This window comes from Mus caroli, unplaced genomic scaffold (genome assembly GCF_978045245.1).
Source record: "Mus caroli unplaced genomic scaffold, Mus_caroli_1 scaffold_4, whole genome shotgun sequence".
NCBI classification, from domain to species: Eukaryota; Metazoa; Chordata; class Mammalia; order Rodentia; family Muridae; genus Mus; species Mus caroli.
Genome location: NW_028227259.1, coordinates 72,078,862 through 72,097,140, shown reverse-complemented (window position 1 = coordinate 72,097,140; position 18,279 = coordinate 72,078,862). Strand labels below are relative to the sequence as shown.

At 38.5% G+C, this 18,279-nt stretch overlaps 1 protein-coding gene across 2 annotated transcripts in view; it reads left to right on the top strand.

The window, feature by feature from the left end:
• Yipf7 (Yip1 domain family member 7) overlaps window positions 1-18,279 on the top strand; it is a 43,470-nt gene that overhangs the window by 2,324 nt on the left and 22,867 nt on the right. Inside the window, exons 1-2 of one of the 2 annotated variants that reach the window (XM_021163943.3) lie at window positions 14,405-14,481; window positions 15,973-16,089. In XM_021163943.3, the coding sequence (XP_021019602.1) occupies window positions 15,974-16,089 (116 nt within the window). In that variant the 5' untranslated portion in view covers window positions 14,405-14,481; window position 15,973. Of the gene's footprint in view, window positions 1-14,404; window positions 14,482-15,972; window positions 16,090-18,279 lie in introns of those variants that run through there. The other variant, XM_085836748.1, reaches the window with a different exon arrangement.

The window sequence follows — 18,279 nt, the reverse complement described above, 5'->3', positions numbered from 1 at the left end:
CTACAGCCTAAAATATACTAGTAACCTGATTTTAAAAACTTTCACTCAGTATTTATAAACATTTTTTTTTCAAAATTTGAACATAAAATGAGAGTTTATGGATACTTTTATGTCATAAACTAGGCAGTGCTTTGAAAAGAGGAATGGAAAACTACTGCTAACCTCTGGCCTTCAATATGTACACACCAGTGTGTGTGGCCTAGCATACACACACACACACACACACACACACACACACATGCACACAGAAAGAGCATAAAATAGTAAGCGATTTAATAATGAATATTAATGGATGCTTGTTCTTGGAGTGGTCCCAAAATCAGACGCCAGGAAATATCTATGAAGACTGTGCTAAACAATCGTGAGATGAGGTCAACTGGGAATCCAGAGAAGGAAGCGCTCTATCTCAACCCAATGAATTAACTACAAATTTTACACAGCACAGTGGTATATCTTCCAACAATAGTGACAGAGGGTTATTCAACTAAAGTATGTTCCAAAGAGGGATTAAGGTCTGGAGTTTACATAAAGTGAGTTTGGGGTGGTGATCAGAATGTAAAGTGAGTAGATAAATAAAGGGGAGAAAAAGAAACTTGGCTTAAGGTAGTAATCAGTTTCTGTTTGTGCTTTGGAAAACAGTTTATTGTCTGGTAATGTTCCACAAGAAAGAAGGCAGCTGGTGTGGTCAAAGGGTGATTGATCAATATACCCCGCGTTTCTGGGTCAGGCTCAAAAATTGTGAGTGGACCTGGAAGACACTACAGTGTGGGCTCTATATCAGAATTTATTCTTTTTTTTTTGTAAATCTCATTTTTAAAATATTTTTATTACATATTTTCCTCAATTACATTTCCAATGCTATCCCAAAAGTCCCCCATACCCCCCCTCCACTTCCCTACCCACCCATTCCCATTCTTTTGGCCCTGGCATTCCCCTGTATTGGGGCATATAAAGTTTGCAAGTCCAATGGGGCTCTCTTTCCAGTGATGGCCTACTAGGCCATCTTTCGATACATATGCAGCTAGAGACAAGAGCTCCAGGGTACTGGTTAGTTCATCATGTTGTTCCACCTATAGGGTTGCAGATCCCTTTAGCTCCTTGGGTACTTTCTCTAGCTTCTCCATTGGGAGCCCTGTGATACATCCAATAGCTGACTGTGAGCATCCACTTCTGTGTTTGCTAGGCTCCGGCATAGTCTCACAAGAGACAGCTATATTTGGGTCCTTTCAGCAAAATCTTGCTAGTGTATGCAATGGTGTCAGCGTTTGGAAGCTGATTATGGGATGGATCCCTGGATATGGCAGTCTCTAGATGGTCCATCCTTTCATCACAGCTCGAAACTTTGTCTCTGTAACTCCTTCCATGGATGTTTTGTTCCCAATTCTAAGAAGGGGCATATTGTCCACACTTTGGTCTTCATTCTTCTTGCGTTTCATGCGTTTAGCAAATTGTATCATATATCTTGGGTATCCTAAGTTTTTGGGCTAATATCCACTTATCAGTGAATACATATTGTGTAAGTTCCTTTGTGATTGTGTTACCTCACTCAAGATGATGCCCTCCAGGTCCATCCATTTGGCTAGGAATTTCATAAATTCATTCTTTTTAATAGCTGAGTAATACTCCATTGTGTAAATGTACCATAATTTCTGTATCCATTCCTCTGTTGAGGGGCATCTGGGTTCTTTCCAGCTTCTGGCTATTATAAATAAGGCTGCTATGAGCATAGTGGAGCATGTGTCCTTCTTACCGGTTGGGACATCTTCTGGATATATGCCCAGGAGAGGTATTGCTGGATCCTCCGGTAGTACTATGCCCAATTTTCTGAGGAACTGCCAGACTGATTTCCAGAGGGGTTGTACAAGCTTGCAATCCCACCAACAATGGAGGAGTGTTCCTCTTTCTCCACATCCTTGCCAGCATCTGCTGTCACCTGAATTTTTTATCTTAGCCATTTTGACTGGTGTGAGGTGGAATCTCAGGGTTGTTTTGATTTGCATTTCCCTGATGATTAAGGATGTTGAACATTGTTTCAGGTGCTTCTCTGCCATTCGGTATTCCTCAGGTGAGAATTCTTTGTTCAGTTCTGAGCCCCATTTTTTAATGGGGTTATTTGATTTTCTGGAGTCCACCTTCTTGAGTTCTTTATATATATATTGGATATTAGTCCCTTATCTGATTTAGGATAGGTAAAGATCCTTTCCCAATCTGTTGGTGTTTTTTTTGTCTTATTGATGGTGTCTTTAGCCTTGCAGAAGTTTTGCAGTTTCATGAGGTCCTACTTGTCAATTCTCGATCTTACAGCACAAGCCATTGCTGTTGTATTCAAGAATTTTTCCCCTGTGCCCATTTCTTCTAGGCTTTTCCCCACTTTCTCCTCTATAAGTTTCAGTGTCTCTGGTTTTATGTGAAGTTCCTTGATCCACTTAGACTTGACCTTAGTACAAGGAGATAGGAATGGATCGATTCGCATTCTTCTACATGATAACAACCAGTTGTGCCAGCACCATTTGTTGAAAATGCTGTCTTTCTTCCACTGGATGGTTTTAGCTCCCTTGTCGAAGATCAAGTGACCATAGGTGTGTGGGTTCATTTCTGGGTCTGCACTTTCTAATTCGTTGAAGAATTGCTTTGGAATTTTGATGGGGATTGCATTGAATCTGTAGATTGCTTTTGGCAAGATAGCCATTTTTACAATGTTGATCCTGCCAATCCATGAGCATGGGAGATCTTTCCAGCTTCTGAGATCTTCTAGAATTTCTTTCTTCAGAGACTTGAAGTTTTTATTATACAGATCTTTCACTTCCTTAGTTAGAGTCACGCCAAGATATTTTATATTATTTGTGACTATTGAGAAGGGTGTAGTTTCCCTAATTTCTTTCTCAGCCTGTTTATTCTTTGTGTAGAGAAAGGCCATTGATTTGTTTGAGTTAATTTTATATCCAGCTACTTCACCGAAGCTGTTTATCAGGTTTAGGAGTTCTCTGGTGGAATTTTTAGGGTCACTTATATATACTATCATATCATCTGCAAAAAGTGATATTTTGACTTCATCTTTTCCAATTTGTATCCCTTTGATCTCCTTTTGTTGTCGAATTGCTCTGGCTAGGACTTCAAGTACAATGTTGAATAAGTATGGAGAAAGTGGACAGCCTTGTCTAGTCCCTGATTTTAGAGGGATTGCTTCAAGCTTCTCACCATTTACTTTGATGTTGTCTACTGGTTTGCTGTAGATTGCTTTTATCATGTTTAGGTATGGGCCTTGAATTCCTGATCTTTCCAAGACTTTTATCATGAATGGGTGTTGGATCTTGTCAAATGCTTTTTCCACATTTAACGAGATGATCATGTGGTTTTTGTCTTTGAGTTTGTTTATATACTGGATTACGTTGATGTATTTCCGTATATTGAACCCTCCCTGCATCCCTGGGATGAAACCTACTTGTTCAGGATAGATGATTGTTTTGATGTGTTCTTGGATTCGGTTAGCAAGAACTTTTTGAGGATTTTTGCATCAATATTCATAAGGGATATTGGTCTGAAGTTTTCTATCTTTGTTGGGTCTTTTTGTGGTTTAGATATCAGAGTAATTGTGGCTTCATAGAATGAGTTGGGTAGAGTACCTTCTGTTTCTATTTTGTGGAATAGTTTGTGAAGAACTGGGATTAGATCTTCTTTGAAGGTCTGATAGAACTCTGCACTAAACCCATCTGGTCCTGGGCTTTTTTTGGTTGGGAAACTATTAATGACTGCTTCTATTTCTTTGGGGGATATAGGGCTGTTTAGATCATTAACCTGATCTTGATTCAACTTTGGTACCTGGTATCTGTCTAGGAACTTCTCCATTTCATCCAGGTTCTCCAGTTTTGTTGAGTATAGCCTCAATCCTGAATATCTATGCTCCAAATACAAAGGCAGCCACATTCATTAAAGAAACTTTAGTAAATCTCAAAGCACACATTGCAACTCATACAATAATAGTGGGAGACTTCAACACACCACTTTCACCAATGGACAGATCATGGAAACAGAAACTAAACAGGGACACACTGAAACTAATAGAAGTTATGAATCAAATGGATCTGGCAGATATCTACAGAACATTCTATCCTAAAACAAAAGGATATACCTTCTTCTCAGCACCTCATGGTACCTTCTCCAATATTGACCACATAATTGGTCACAAAACAGGCCTCAACAGATACAAAAATATTGAAATTGTCCCATGCATCCTATCAGATCACCATGGACTAAGGCTGATCTTCAATAACAAAATAAATAATAGAAAGCCAACATTCACGTGGAAACTGAACAACACTCTTCTCAATGATACCTTGGTCAAGGAAGGAATAAAGAAAGAAATTAAGGATTTTTTAGAGTTCAATGAAAATGAAGCCACAACATACCCGAACTTATGGGATGCAATGAAAGCATTTCTAAGAGGAAAACTCATAGCTCTGAGTGCCTCCAAAAAGAAACTAGAGATAGCACACATTAGCAGCTTGACAACACACCTAAAAGCACTAGAACAAAAGGAAGCAAATTCACCCAAGAGGAGTAGATGGCAGGAAATAATCAAACTCAGGGGCGAAATCAACCAAGTGGAAACAAGAAGAACTATTCAAAGAATCATCCAATCAAGGAGCTGGTTCTTTGAGAAAATCAACAAGATAGATAAACCCTTAGCCAGACTCACTAGAGGGCACAGGGAAAGCATTCTAATTAACAAAATCAAAAATGAAAAAGGAGACATAACAACAGATCCTGAAGACATCCAAAACACCATCAGAATTCATTCTTGATGCCTACCCCCACACTTTAGCTTAATCCTGTGTTGATAGCTATAAAAATGAACACTGGGACATGTTGAAACAATTTTTCCCTATAATTCAAGAAGAAAATATCACTTTTCATAGCAATGAATAATGCCTTTTTGTAATGAGAACCTGAACCTCCTAGAAATGTTGGAGAAGAAACCATTATGACTTAAGCCTCATGGCTCTTATACAGTATTAAGTTAGAATTTCTATTCCTGTGATAAAACACCATAATCATAAATAACATGAAGATGAAAAAGTTTATTCCACGTCCACATCAAAGTCTATCACTGAGGGAAGTCAGGGCAGGAACTCAAGGCAGGAAACTAATACAGAAGCCACTGAGGGGCACTGCTTACTGGCTTACTCTCATGACTTGCTCAGTCTGATTTTTTTATAGCACTCAGAACCACAAGTCCAGGAGTTGTACCTTCCACAGAGAGCTGGGCTCTCCCACATCAATTATCAATCTATTTAATGTGCCATAGGCTTTCCCACAGAGTAATCTGCTGAGGATTTTTTTTTCAGCTGGGTTCCTTCTTCCTAAATAACTACCATATGTCGAGTTGACATAGATCTGATCAACACACACTGTGTGTCTCAGCAGGAAGTTCTCTGTAAGAAAGCTAGGTGCTTATAGAAAGCAAGGAGGGTTCGATATGGAGCATCAACAGTATCCATTCCAAGAATTGCAGGATTCAAATAATTGAAGGAGGAGGAGGAGGGGGAGGGGGAGGAGGGGGGAGGAGGAGGAGGGGGAGGGGGAGGAGGAGGAGGAGGAACTTTCAGTGCACATATGCCAAGGAAAATTGATCTTTATCTCTTAAAGGAAGTTATTTTCTGGCAATTTTATTCATCTTTTAAAAGTCACTTTCAATTTTGGAGCTGAAACCTGGTTATAGAGCACCTACCTAGCCTGTCAGTGTAACTTTGATATTCTCAGTGCTATAAAGTGCTCTTGCTTTGAGTTTTCAAAGCAAGAAAAATAATCTCTAGTGCATAGGTCTTAATACTTTGCTCTATACTTCTTTCACTTAGTTTATTCTTTCATATGCATAATTATTTATATAACGCTGGCTAATTCTCCTCTTCTGATCCCTCAGATTGTTGTTAAATACTGAACATTAGTATTAATTTATGTGAAGTCAAGTTACCTCAGGTACAGTTTCTTCCCAATGTTTTTTTTTTTTTCTCTCTATGACAGCTGTAAAAAGAAAAGTAATTTATTTTTGTTCCTAAGGAAGGGAATTGTCACATTTTGAGGAAAGAACATGAAAAATAAATGCTGAATTTTAAAGTTGCTCTAGGAACATGAGAAAAATAACTGTCAAAATGCATAGAAACATTCTTGCAAAGGGACTCTTCAGATAATGATAATGAAAAAAATTACATTTTCATTGAAAGATATCAGCAGATTTTTTTTTTTTGGCACACTGGGGAAGTCATCAAATAGCCTTCCATTATAGGCATCTTTCTGAATTTCTGATGTGACCATATGAACTATACAGCAATTTCTAAGTCTCTTTGTTTACAATAATAATTCATTAGTTTTTAAAGGAATGTTTTATTTTTATTTTTTATTTTATTTTTTATTAGGTGTTTATTTCATTTACATTTTCAATGCTATCCCAAAAGTCCCCCACAAGCTCCCCACCCACTCCCCTACCCACCCACTCCCACTTCTTGGCCCTGGCATTCCCCTGTACTGAGAGGCATATAAAGTTTGCATGACCAATGGACCTCTCTTGCCAGTGATGGCCAACTAGACCATCTTCTCATACATATGCAGCTAGAGACATGAGCTCTGGGGGGTACTGGTTAGTTCATATTGTTGTTCCACCTATAGGGTTGCAGATTCCTTTAGCTCCTTGGATACTTTCTCTAGCTCCTCCATTGGGGGCCCTGTGATTCATCCAATAGCTGACTGTGAGCATCCACTTCTATGTTTGCTAGGCCCTGGCATAGTCTCACAAGAGACAGCTATATCTGGGTCCTTTCAGCAAAATCTTGCTAGTGTATGCAATGGTGTCAGCGTTTGGAAGCTGATTATGGGATGGATCCCATAAAAAAAAAGAAAAAGGAATGTGTTAAAGTCATATAGTCCAAAATTATAATTGAGAAAACCATGGCACAAAGGGGTGAAGTTAACTCCTAAGGTCATGCAGGAGCAGTGAGGATGGGTCAAAATACTGCAAAAAGAAAATGTGAGCTGACATGTTTGCAGAAAATGATTTGGGTTCCCCAATCTGAGACAAGCCATTGTTTGTCAGCATTGAGATACTGTCTCCACGTCAGGAAGGGGAGAGCCAGGGAAGCCTCTGTGCTGCCTATGTAACGAGTGGATGAATGAATGCAATCTTTTGTCTTTCTTCTGAGAACAGATGATTTGGAGAGAAAATCCATGACCTTAATACAACAAGAAAAGGAGTATAATGCCAACTGGTTTGACTTGCAAGGCAAATTATCTGGATTTTCCAGAAACTGAGAGGTATATAATTTTGACATGATACTTGTGAGGATGTAATTTGGTACATTTAACTATTAAAATTAAGTCAATTGATAAACTCATATAGTGATATTTAAATGTGTAACTTTCTGTCATTACAAAATGTATGCATTGCTTTGCAACAATATACACTCATTTACTAGTTTTGATGTGTCATGAAGTAGTAGAGATTAGCGAGTCCCCTTGTTCATAGTCATTATTTTGAGGGCCTTTAGGGACAACAATTTATAGGGAGGTATCTCACCCATTTGTCTATTGGAAAATAAAAAAGATGATTCCACCTCCTATTGCTTCACTGGAAGTTACCAAACAAGTATCACTTAGAATTTTCAAAGAGGTCAATTCACAGCAACAGAATTTAGCACAACTATAGGTAGTATTTTTAGAGATACTGAGTAATGCATGAGAACTTATACCTGAATCATAGGCTACAAATCTCCAGAAATAAGGACTTTGCAATTTGAGGTAGATTGAATCTTGTCACTTGCTTTGGCAATCTTCTAATAAGTGACTTATGATACCTTTCTATTGAATATGTACTGTCCTTTGTGACTTGACTAATAGTGAAGTGCATGGAAATAATGCAGCTGCACTTTGAAGGCACACTCAGAAGTCATTTAATGCTAGCCTGGGTTACTTGGAGCCCACTGGCCATATAGTAACTGAGAGTCTTGAGGCTATGATGATAGACTTGTCCATGTGGAGAACCCCCCATGGGGAGAAATGCTGACAGCAAAAAAAAAAAAAAAAAAAAAAAAAAACAGAGAAAGAAGTGCCATGCATTAAAACTCTGATTACCATAGAGGCCATGGAGATCATGTAAAAGGAAAATACCATGTTTGCTTCCTCTTGTCCAAATTGATGATGTGTGCTAGAAATAAAAATTTCCTATTTCAAGCCACTCAAATTACCCCATTTTGTTGAAAATAGGTTCTTTCCTCATAAATATATCATGATTACGGATTCCCCTTCCTCTACTCCGCCCAGTTCCTCCCTATCCCCCTTCCCATCCATATCACTCTTTTCCTATTTCTCATTAGAAAAGAACAGGTCCCTAAGAAACAACAAAATATAACAATGAAAACAAAGGATAAAACAAAGACTATCACATAGACGTTGGACAAAGAAAACAAACAAAAGGGAAAGAGCCCAAGAGCAGGCACATGAATTAGAAACTCACTCCTTCACAGACTCCGGAGTACCATAAAAACCCTAAACAGAAATCCCTGATATATATAAAGAGGATAATGCAGACTTGTTCAGGCCCAGTGCTTGGTGCTTCGAACTCTGTGAGTACACATGGGCGTTGCTCAATTGATCTAGAGGGCCTTGTCCTTCTGGTGTCATCTGTCCCCTCCGGCTCTTGGTGTCATCTGTCCCCTCCGGCTCTTACAATCTTTCTGCTCCTTCTGCAGGGTTCTCTGAGCTCTGAGGAGAGGGATTTGATGGAGACATCCAGTTTAGACTTGAGTCTTCCAAGAATTCTCTCTCTCCCTCCTTCCCTCCATTCTTCCCTCCCTCCCTTTCTCTCTCCCTCCCTCCCTACCTTCTTTATCTGTGTAATGTCTGTCTGTGGGTCTCCGTATTTGTTCCCATCTGCTGCAGGAGGAAGCTTATCTGATGATCAAGCTACTAAATTTTTTGACATTTTTTTATTAGATATTTTCTTCATTTACATTTCAAATGCTATCCCCAAAGCCCCCTATAGCCCCCCCCCCGCCCTGCTCCCCAACCCACCCACTCCTGATTGCTGGTCCTGGCATTCCCCTGTACTGGGGCATATGATCTTCACAATACCAAGGGCCTCTCCTCCCATTGATGACCGACTAGGCCATCCTCTGCTACATATGCAACTAGAGACACAGCTCTGGGGGATACTGGTTAGTTCATATTGTTGTTCCTTCTATAGGGCTACAGACTCCTTTAGCTCCTTGGGTACTTATTTTTAAGTGGTTCATAACAACAAAAATATAAAATAACACGAAGTTTCATAAGTTTACATATTGGATTCTGAATATGAAGAATTCCTCTACAAGGTATTTGTGGAGAGCCGTGCCGCGAGCAATCTCGAGCCACAAGCAATTGCCAATGGCGCTGGCCTCCGGTGTGCCTAACTAGTATACAAGCCTTGTGCACAAGTGCGAGAGGGAACTCATGCTTAGTCACTGCCCATCTCGGGACGTAGTAGTGGGGTGATGGTCGAGCAACAAATCAGGAGCTGACACGCCATATCAGGTGCTGAAACGCCATGGCTGAGGGCTATATAAGGGACTCCATTTTCTGGGGTTGGGGTCTTCCCTCATGAAGAAGCAATAAAGCTTTTGCCGCAGAAGACTCTGGTTGTCCCGAGTGTGTTCTTGCCGGCGGGGACAAAAGCTCGGGATAGGTATTTGACTGAATATGATATGTATGTATCATTGTCAGGCATACAATGTTGCAGATACAGAGGCTGCACAGCCCACAGTCTCTTCAGCTCTTGGTAGATTTGCCACACCAGCACAATATTCCCTCACATTTCATGTTGTTGTCTTTGTCTTCTCTTCCTCTCTTTCCTCCTTCTCATATTGAATCTGATTGGCACAGCCCATATGCATGGGTATACTGCAGCAATCCACTTGAGTAGGGATAGCATTCCTAAAGAAAACAGATTTTACCTTCCAAAAGGACAAAGTAGATATTATCTAAATGCTTTGTGTACATATAACTTAGTGAAGAAAAATCAATCAAATGAAAAAATGACATTTAAAAATGGTATTAAAATAAAAGAGCAGGAAAACAATGCTTTTAAATTGAAATATTTCGGGATTTTTTTATTCATCTGCAATAAAATAAAACCAGAGGAAATAAAACTTACAGAAAGGACTCTTCATGTTGATTTTCACTGCAGCTAGCAACCACAGAGGGGTCATTTCTGGTGTTAGTAAGTCACTGTAGCAGTACAAGGAAGTTTTTAGTTTTCCACTTAGTTTTCCTTTATTTTAAAAATGTATAATCACAAAATTTTCAAATTTATCTAAATTGAATATAATTTAAAATATCTTTGTAATATAGGATATATTACTCCCCATTATTATTAGCTTATTGTCAGTGTTTCATATTGTTGAGTAATTACAATAGAAGAAAACAATAGAATTGAATAAAAGGTGATGGCTTCAATCAGGCAGATAGCAATAGAAACAAAGGGAACTGCTGTGAGATTTAGCTTAGAATCAGAGATAGTAGAGCTTACTGAGAAATTGCATGATTTTTTTTCATTTCTGTGAATTGTTATGTTTTAGTATCATTTCTTGAGATGGAGAAGGCAATGAGAGGGAAAAGAAATGAAATCATTTTGGGTTACCACTGGAGCTGAGAAGAAAGGTCCAGGCCCTGCAAATTGTCTCTATATACTTAGATACATCCATGTACATCCATGTACATTCATATACCCATGGGTGTATACATAGATACATCCATGAGACTCAGTAAGATAAGAAAGAGAGAAAGAGAGGAGGGAGGGGGAGGGAGGGAGGAAGGGAGGGAAGGAGGGAGGGAGGAAGAAAGGAAGGAAGAGAGGGAGGAAGGAAGGAAGGAAGGAAGGGAGGAAGGAAGGAAGGAAAGAAAGAAGGATAGAAGGAAAGAAGAAAAAGAAAGAAACAAAGAAACAAAGAAAAGGAGTGAAAGAGAGGAGTAAAAGAAATGGATTGTGAAGGGGTAAAGGAAGAGATTAGAAGGAAACCATGATGTTCTTTTTATCAGAAGAGATCTTTGGTCATATTCACTTTGGTCATTTAGAACTTAGAAACAATTAAATAGATAAGCTAGACAGATCAGTGATGATGACTCTGCAACTGTCTTTTTGATTGATCTAAACTCTGTCCTTTAAGACACACTAAAGAAATCAAATGATTTGTTAATGGAGAAAAACATTTAAGTCCATTTTCTACATGTAAAACATTACATTTATAAGAGTAGTTTTAAAGAACTCTAGCATCTGTATTAATGATCCGTTAATGTACTTCTCAGGAAATGGAAGTCATTTGGTCTTCAATGTTTCATGGCTTACAGTACACTTGAGGCTTAGATTAATTTCATTTTTATATACCCTTTTTGGTTGATGTACTTTTGCAATTCATTTAATCAAACCAGACTTTCATGAAGGAAATTGAATTTAAAAATGTATAGTCACAAAAGTTTCAAATTTATCTAAATGGCATATAATTTAAAATAACTTTGTTAAACTTTTCAATGAATTTACATATAAGGAAAAATGTTCCTTGATTTTCTGCAGTTAAGATAAAAGATCAATATTCTTTCAAAAGGAACCTTGATGCCAGTTACCCTGATTTAATTAGTGCACATTGTATGGCTGTATTTATCAGAATAGACCCTGTTGATGAATAAAACTGATACATTTCAATAAAAATAAAACAATAGGATAAAAGAATACTGAAAGGAAGAAATTATGATCTGATTGTAACACCTATGCATAAATTTGCCATTTTCTCAAAGCTATGCCATCAAGACAGAAAAGTTCTTCAAATTTTAGAAATCATTCCCAAATATGTCCATCTTTATTTAATAGAAAAACAAATCTATCATATGACCAAATAAATAACATATGTTTGTAGGCTTAGACTTTTTTTAAAAACCTACTTTTAATATGGGCTCTCAAATGCTTCAACCCACCTTCTAGCCCACCATCCAAAAGTAGGGGTGGAAATATGGTAAAGAGAGGTGGACCTATTTAAAAGTAGTTCTTTGGGGCAATTCCAAACTCTGTTTGTCAGGATACCAGCAGTCCAGCTTCCTGACCTGCTTGAGTTCCAGTCCTGACTTCCTTTGGTGATGAACAGCAGTATGGAAGTGTAAGCTGAATAAACCCTTTCCTCCCCAACTTGCTTCTTGGTCATGACGTTTGTGCAGGAATAGAAACCCTGACTAAGACAATAATGAACAGTGCTGTGGAAGTGCAAATAAATGCTTTTCTATCCAAGTCGCTTTGGTCACAGCATTTTCTTGCAGCAATAGAAACCCTACACCAACCATGAAAAGTTTGAACTTTGCTACAGTTGACTCTTCTACTGAATATCTGATGTCACTGGGCAAATTATTCATCTCTCTTTTTCTATAGTATGACACAGTAAAAAAAAAAAACTCATGAAAGTGCAGTAAAAATTAAATTACCTATACCTAAAGTTTGTAGATGATGCTGAGTAATTCACAGTTCACTGCAGATATTGTACTAAAATATATGACTTTGAATTCAGCACTGCACATCCATTTCTGTAATGAGGCATCAAGGCTGTAGTCTGCCCAGGCATAGTTGCTCATACCTTCAATCCCTTTACCCTGGAGACAGAGGCCAGTGGATCTCTGCTAGCCTTAGGTCAGTCTGGTCTACATAGCTCTAGACCATCCATGACCTCTAACTTCAAAATAAGAAGAGTAGACTCTGGTACTCAATGGTGGTCCTCAAATTGTGTGGGCATATGTTACTTTGCCAGTACCATAGAAGTGGACCATCTAGAGACTGCCATATCCGGGGATCCATCCCATAATCAGCTTCCAAACGCTGACACCATTGCATACACTAGCAAGATTTTGCTGAAAGGACCAAGATATAGCTGTCCCTTGTGAGACTATGCCAGGGCCTAGGAAGCACAGAAGTGGATGCTCACAGTCAGCTATTGGATGGATCACAGGACTCCCAATGGAGGAGCTAGAGAAAGTAACCAAGGAACTAAACAGATGTGCAACCCTATAGGTGGAACAACAATATGAACTACCCAGTACCCCCCAAGAGCTCGTGTCTCTAGCTGCATATGTATCAAAAGATGGCCTAGTCGGCCATCACTGGAAAGAGAGGCCCATTGGTCCTGCAAACTTTATCTGCCTCAGTACAGAGGAACGCCAGGGCCAAAAAGTGGGAGTGGGTGGGTGACTTTTGGGATAGCATTGGAAATGTAAATGAAATAAATACCTAATAAAATTTTTTTAAAAAAGAAATAGAAGTTATTAAATAAACCAGAATTTGGATATGTAAGGAATCTGCAGTCCTAGAAGGGAGACTTGGCAGAAAGTAAGTGGCCCTCAACAATATCTGATCCAGGAAGAATGGAGAGTACTAGCTAGAACAGTTTACCTGGGTCAGAGCCAGAGTGAACTTTCCTGGTAGTGATTCAGAAATACACTACAGATAGCCAATTGTGTACCTTTCTAAGAGAAGGGTGAGTTAGAAAGCCTCCGCTGGCTGAAATTTGCTTGTAAATGGTACAGAATGGTTCTGTATATGAAAACACTAGATAAGGATAGGGTGGAACATGATTAAAAAGAGCTTGAGCTGTACCTGATGCCTATATAAGAAGCTAGCAGCTTTGGCACATCTGTAATTCCAGTGCTAAGAGATGGAGAGAGCAAGATCCTTAGGGCTTGTTGCCGAGCCAGCCTAGACAGTTAACCAGGTTCAGTACAATTCTGTCTCAGAAAACAACCTGGAGAACGATGGAAGAAGACACCTACGGTCAACTATTGGCCACCTGCAATGCTCTAAATATTCGCCCACCCCACCCCCACACACAACAAAACAAACATACAAAAACTAGATCTGAGTAATATATTTTTATCTCAGCTGCAGAAATTAAAAGCAGGTAAAGTCAAGGTCAGGACATAATTCACCTTCCTAAAACTGTTCAGATCTGGATGAAACGATACCATCTCATTTTATTTTGGTGTTGAGATCTTTGCGTTAAGATCAAATACTGTATATTTATTTTTATCACAGATAAATCATCAGTACATCTTAGTAGGCTGAAAACCACAGTGGGAGAAGGCATCCCAAGCCCCATGCTCTCTCCCTGGATTGCTTCCAATAAATGATCTTGTGCCACAGTTTAGTGGGCCTGCACACTGGATGAATTTCCCCAGATTACCATATTCATGTCTGCATGTTGCTCGTTGTGTTTGCAAACCATAAAAAGTGTTATAAGATACTGTGTACAGTTGTTGGCAGCTTTGCTTCCTTGGCTGTGTCATCTGTCCACTGTGTCAGAGGACAGATTTAGAAAGTTTTATATATAGCAGCCAGTGCGTCATCTTTTCACCCACTGATTTGCTCTTATTTCCCAAGTTCAGCTACGTTTGTTGGAGGATCTTCCCTCATAGCATACATAGAGGCAGGTACGTGTCTGGTCTCTCTAATCCTTCTAAAACACTTAGAATTTTAATAAAACACAAAACATGGGTTATGTAAGGAGCCAAATAGCTGTTGCATAAAGCTTGGCTTGTTACCTAAAGTTAGTATGTAGCCTCAAGAGAAATCAGTCTCGATGCTTCATAATAACATTTTTATGGGCTGAGAAACATATGAGATTAAATTTTAAGTTCTTTATATTGTAAATTGTTAAAAGATTTATTACTAAGTCTTGACTTTAGTTTTCCTAACTCGTAGCTACTTCATGCACATCACTAATGAAAAGTCCTTATTTATGAAATCAGCTGTATGAATTACTATATCCAACTTTAGCCAGGCTCTCTGTATTTTACTGAACTGAATAACTTTGATATACTTAACAAGGGTGAGCTGAATATTTCTGATTAATGGAGCTCTTAGAGTTAAGGCTGCTTTTTTAATGTAGTTTAATTTAAAAGTCATCATTGGCAGTAACATACAGATGACTATAATTATATGAATTACTCCCAGGGGTTTCTAAATTCACTGTTTAAAATAAAAATGGCTGTCAAAAACATAGGATTAAAAATTCAAAAGTCTCTGTTCTCTTCCAGAATTTGTATCCAAATAGCCATCCCTGCCTTTCTAATACTTTATTCTGCCAGCTCTTTATCTCCTTTTGTTCTTTTGTCATATGATAGTCCAATGCTTCAGTCTCAGTCAAGGTCACACACTCAGAATTAGCAGAAGTGACTATTAGCTAAGTAGTCAGCATAGGTAAGAGGACTGTGTCCTTAGCCTAGCAGTATGGAGTCTTTTCTCCTCTGACTCATCCAGAACACATGAGTAGCATCCTGGGCAAAAAGAGAAGAAAATGTTCCACATATTTAATAGGCATTCTCAAATAGAATTAGGAAATATTTTATAGGAAATATTTATAAAATAAAAAATATTATCAGCTGTCACTTTTTGCTTTCTTTGTGGTGTGTGTATGTATGTGTGTGAGTGTGTGTGTGTATGTATGTGTGTGAGTGTTTGTGTGTGTGTATGTAGTTGTGTGTGTGTGTGTGTGTTTGTGTGTGTGTGTGTGTGTGTGTGTGTGTGTGTGCTTGTGCATCTTTTTGAAAGTGAAAACTTGAATTGTTTAGGACAATTTTGTAGATATCTACCACACCAAGTGTAAATTCTTTCTCTAAACTGCTATGAGGAGGGGAAGGTCATTGGTGATTTCTTTTAGAAAATTTGAAGTCAACCTATAGTCATAATAAGAAAATGTAAAAACTTAATAAAGTAGTTGAAGATGGCAGGTTTTAAATAAGGGACTTTCCAGCATATGCTTTTTTTCTCCCTAATAGTTAATTTATTCTTCCAAATATTATCTTCTTTAATAGGAAGATAGCTATAACCATACCACCAGTTAATCTTAGTATATGTTTCAAAAAGTTTAATTGACTAACAAAGTAAATAATAAATAAACAAACAATTTCTTAATGTTTCAGGATGTCAAACCCAGAACAGTATGACATGGGCTTCTACCAATCGAATTATATCATTGATAATCAGGAGCCGAGCTGCAATGATGCTAATGCTTATGGAAATGTTTATGGATCCAGAGAGTAAGTATTGAATAAGCATGCTCTCATTTTTAGAAGTGCCAGTGTTCTGCCAGTTAGTTCCCAGTAGGTAGGTTTTCTTGAGGGAAGACAAAGTTAACTGAGCAGTTGTCAGTGAAGTATCCCCACTAAATGACAAGAAAGGACAGAGAAATTACCCCAATTTTCTGTGAATAGTTTTTCACTTGGTGCTCATGACAAGTTAATGCTTTATTTATTATTTTAAAAATAATGCTCAAGCAAGAGCCTTTTACCCTATATTTGTACAGATGCTGAAAATAGATTTTATCTATTTAAAAGCATTTATTTTGTCAATTTCTCTCAAAAATTAAGACTGCTACAAAACAGAGATATGGATGAAATTCAAGGTCTTTTATAATGTCTACTTAATTTTTAAATGAGAAATTTCTGCATGTGTACTGTAGTCATATCACCACTCCTTCCTGTGTCCAAACTCACAACCTCTTCCTGAATAGTTCACACACACACACACACACACATACACACACACACACTGCTCATCCATGTGCAAATGAATCTGCTGGTCAATTTTGTGTTGCTCTTTCATGTATAAGTGTTTAATGCTGACAACATGAGAGTAGATAATTTATCAGTGGCCTCGTCCCTGAAGAAAACCATTTATTTCTCTTAGCAGCCATTGGTTGCTGGTAGCTCTTCATCTTGGGATAGGGCCTTTCTCTACTCATGGTGGCATGTCAGCTGATATTATCATTATAATCTTTTTCAGGTAACAGTATTGCTGAAATTTCTTGGCTGCTCTTTCTGTCACATACAGAAAACAGTATCTTGCAGTATAAGTCCTCTGGCTCTTACAATCTTTCTGTCTGTTTTTTTTTTTTCTGAAATGTTATTTTAGAATTAGGTGTTTGGGTTGCATTGTTGGTGTATCAGGTGAAGTTGGGCATCCCACAGTCATTTATGTACAGTTTTGATCAGTTATAGATTTCTATAATGGTCTTGTCTGCCACACAAAGAAGTATCTTTTGAAAATTGTAGTCCTTTTTTTTATTTTAGTTTTAAAATATTATTTTATTTTTTACTTTATATCCTGCTCATTGCACCCATTCCAGTCACCCCCTCCCTCATATCTTCCCCCATTCTCCCTCCTCATCTCCTCTGAGAGGGTGGGGACTCCCCTGGTTATCCCCTCACCCTGGCACATCTTATCTCTGTTAGATTAGGCATTTCCTCTCCCACTGAAGTCAGACAAGACAGCCCAGCTAGAAGAACATATCTCATGTACAGGCAACAGCTTTTGGGACAGCCCCCACTCCAGTTATTCAGGAAATACATGAAGAACAATCTGCACATCTGCCACATACGTGTGGGGAGACCTAAGTCCAGTTGCTGTATGCTCTGTGGTTGGTAGTTCAGACTCTGAGAGCCCCAGGGGTCCAGTTTAGTTGACTCTCTTGATCTTCCTGTGAATTTCCTATTCCCTTTGGGCTAGCAATCCTTCCTCATAGTATTCCATACCCAAGCTCCATCCATTGTTTGACTGTGGGTGTCTGTTTCTGTCTGAGTCAGCTGATGGGTGGAGCCTCTCAGGGGACAGCCATGCTAGGCTCCTGTCTGCAAGTATAGCAGAGTATGATTAATAGTGTCAGGGATTGGTGCTTGCCAACGAGATGGGTCTCAAGTTGGGCTAGATATTGGTCGGTCATTCCCTCAGTCTCTGCTCCATCTGCTGTGCCTGCATTTCTTGTAGACAGGATACATTTTAGGTTGAAAGTACACAGAAGTTTCTTTAATGTTAGTAAGAACTATACTTATCTATGATGTAAGGATAAGTTTTCAAAAGCAATTTAGTAAATATTTTCCATTACAGATTTAAGATTTTATTTGGAGGAGTTATACAATAAAATATGAAATTTTAATATGGGTATTATGAAGATTGCTATGACAGTGTTGACATAAACATAGTTTGAGAGAGAGTATGTATTTGAGATAAATTTAACTTGAGGTTCTGGGGAGATGGCTCAGTTGGTAAAATGTTTTCTACAAAATCATGAATACCCTAGTTAAGACTTTCAGAACCCACGTGGAAAGCTGGAGGACATGATGTACATCTGCAATAAAACATGGCAGAGATGGTGACTGGGAAATCTCCGAGGCTTGGTGGATACTCATTTTAGACAAATCAGCAAGCAGTCTCTCACTGATGGGGATCAG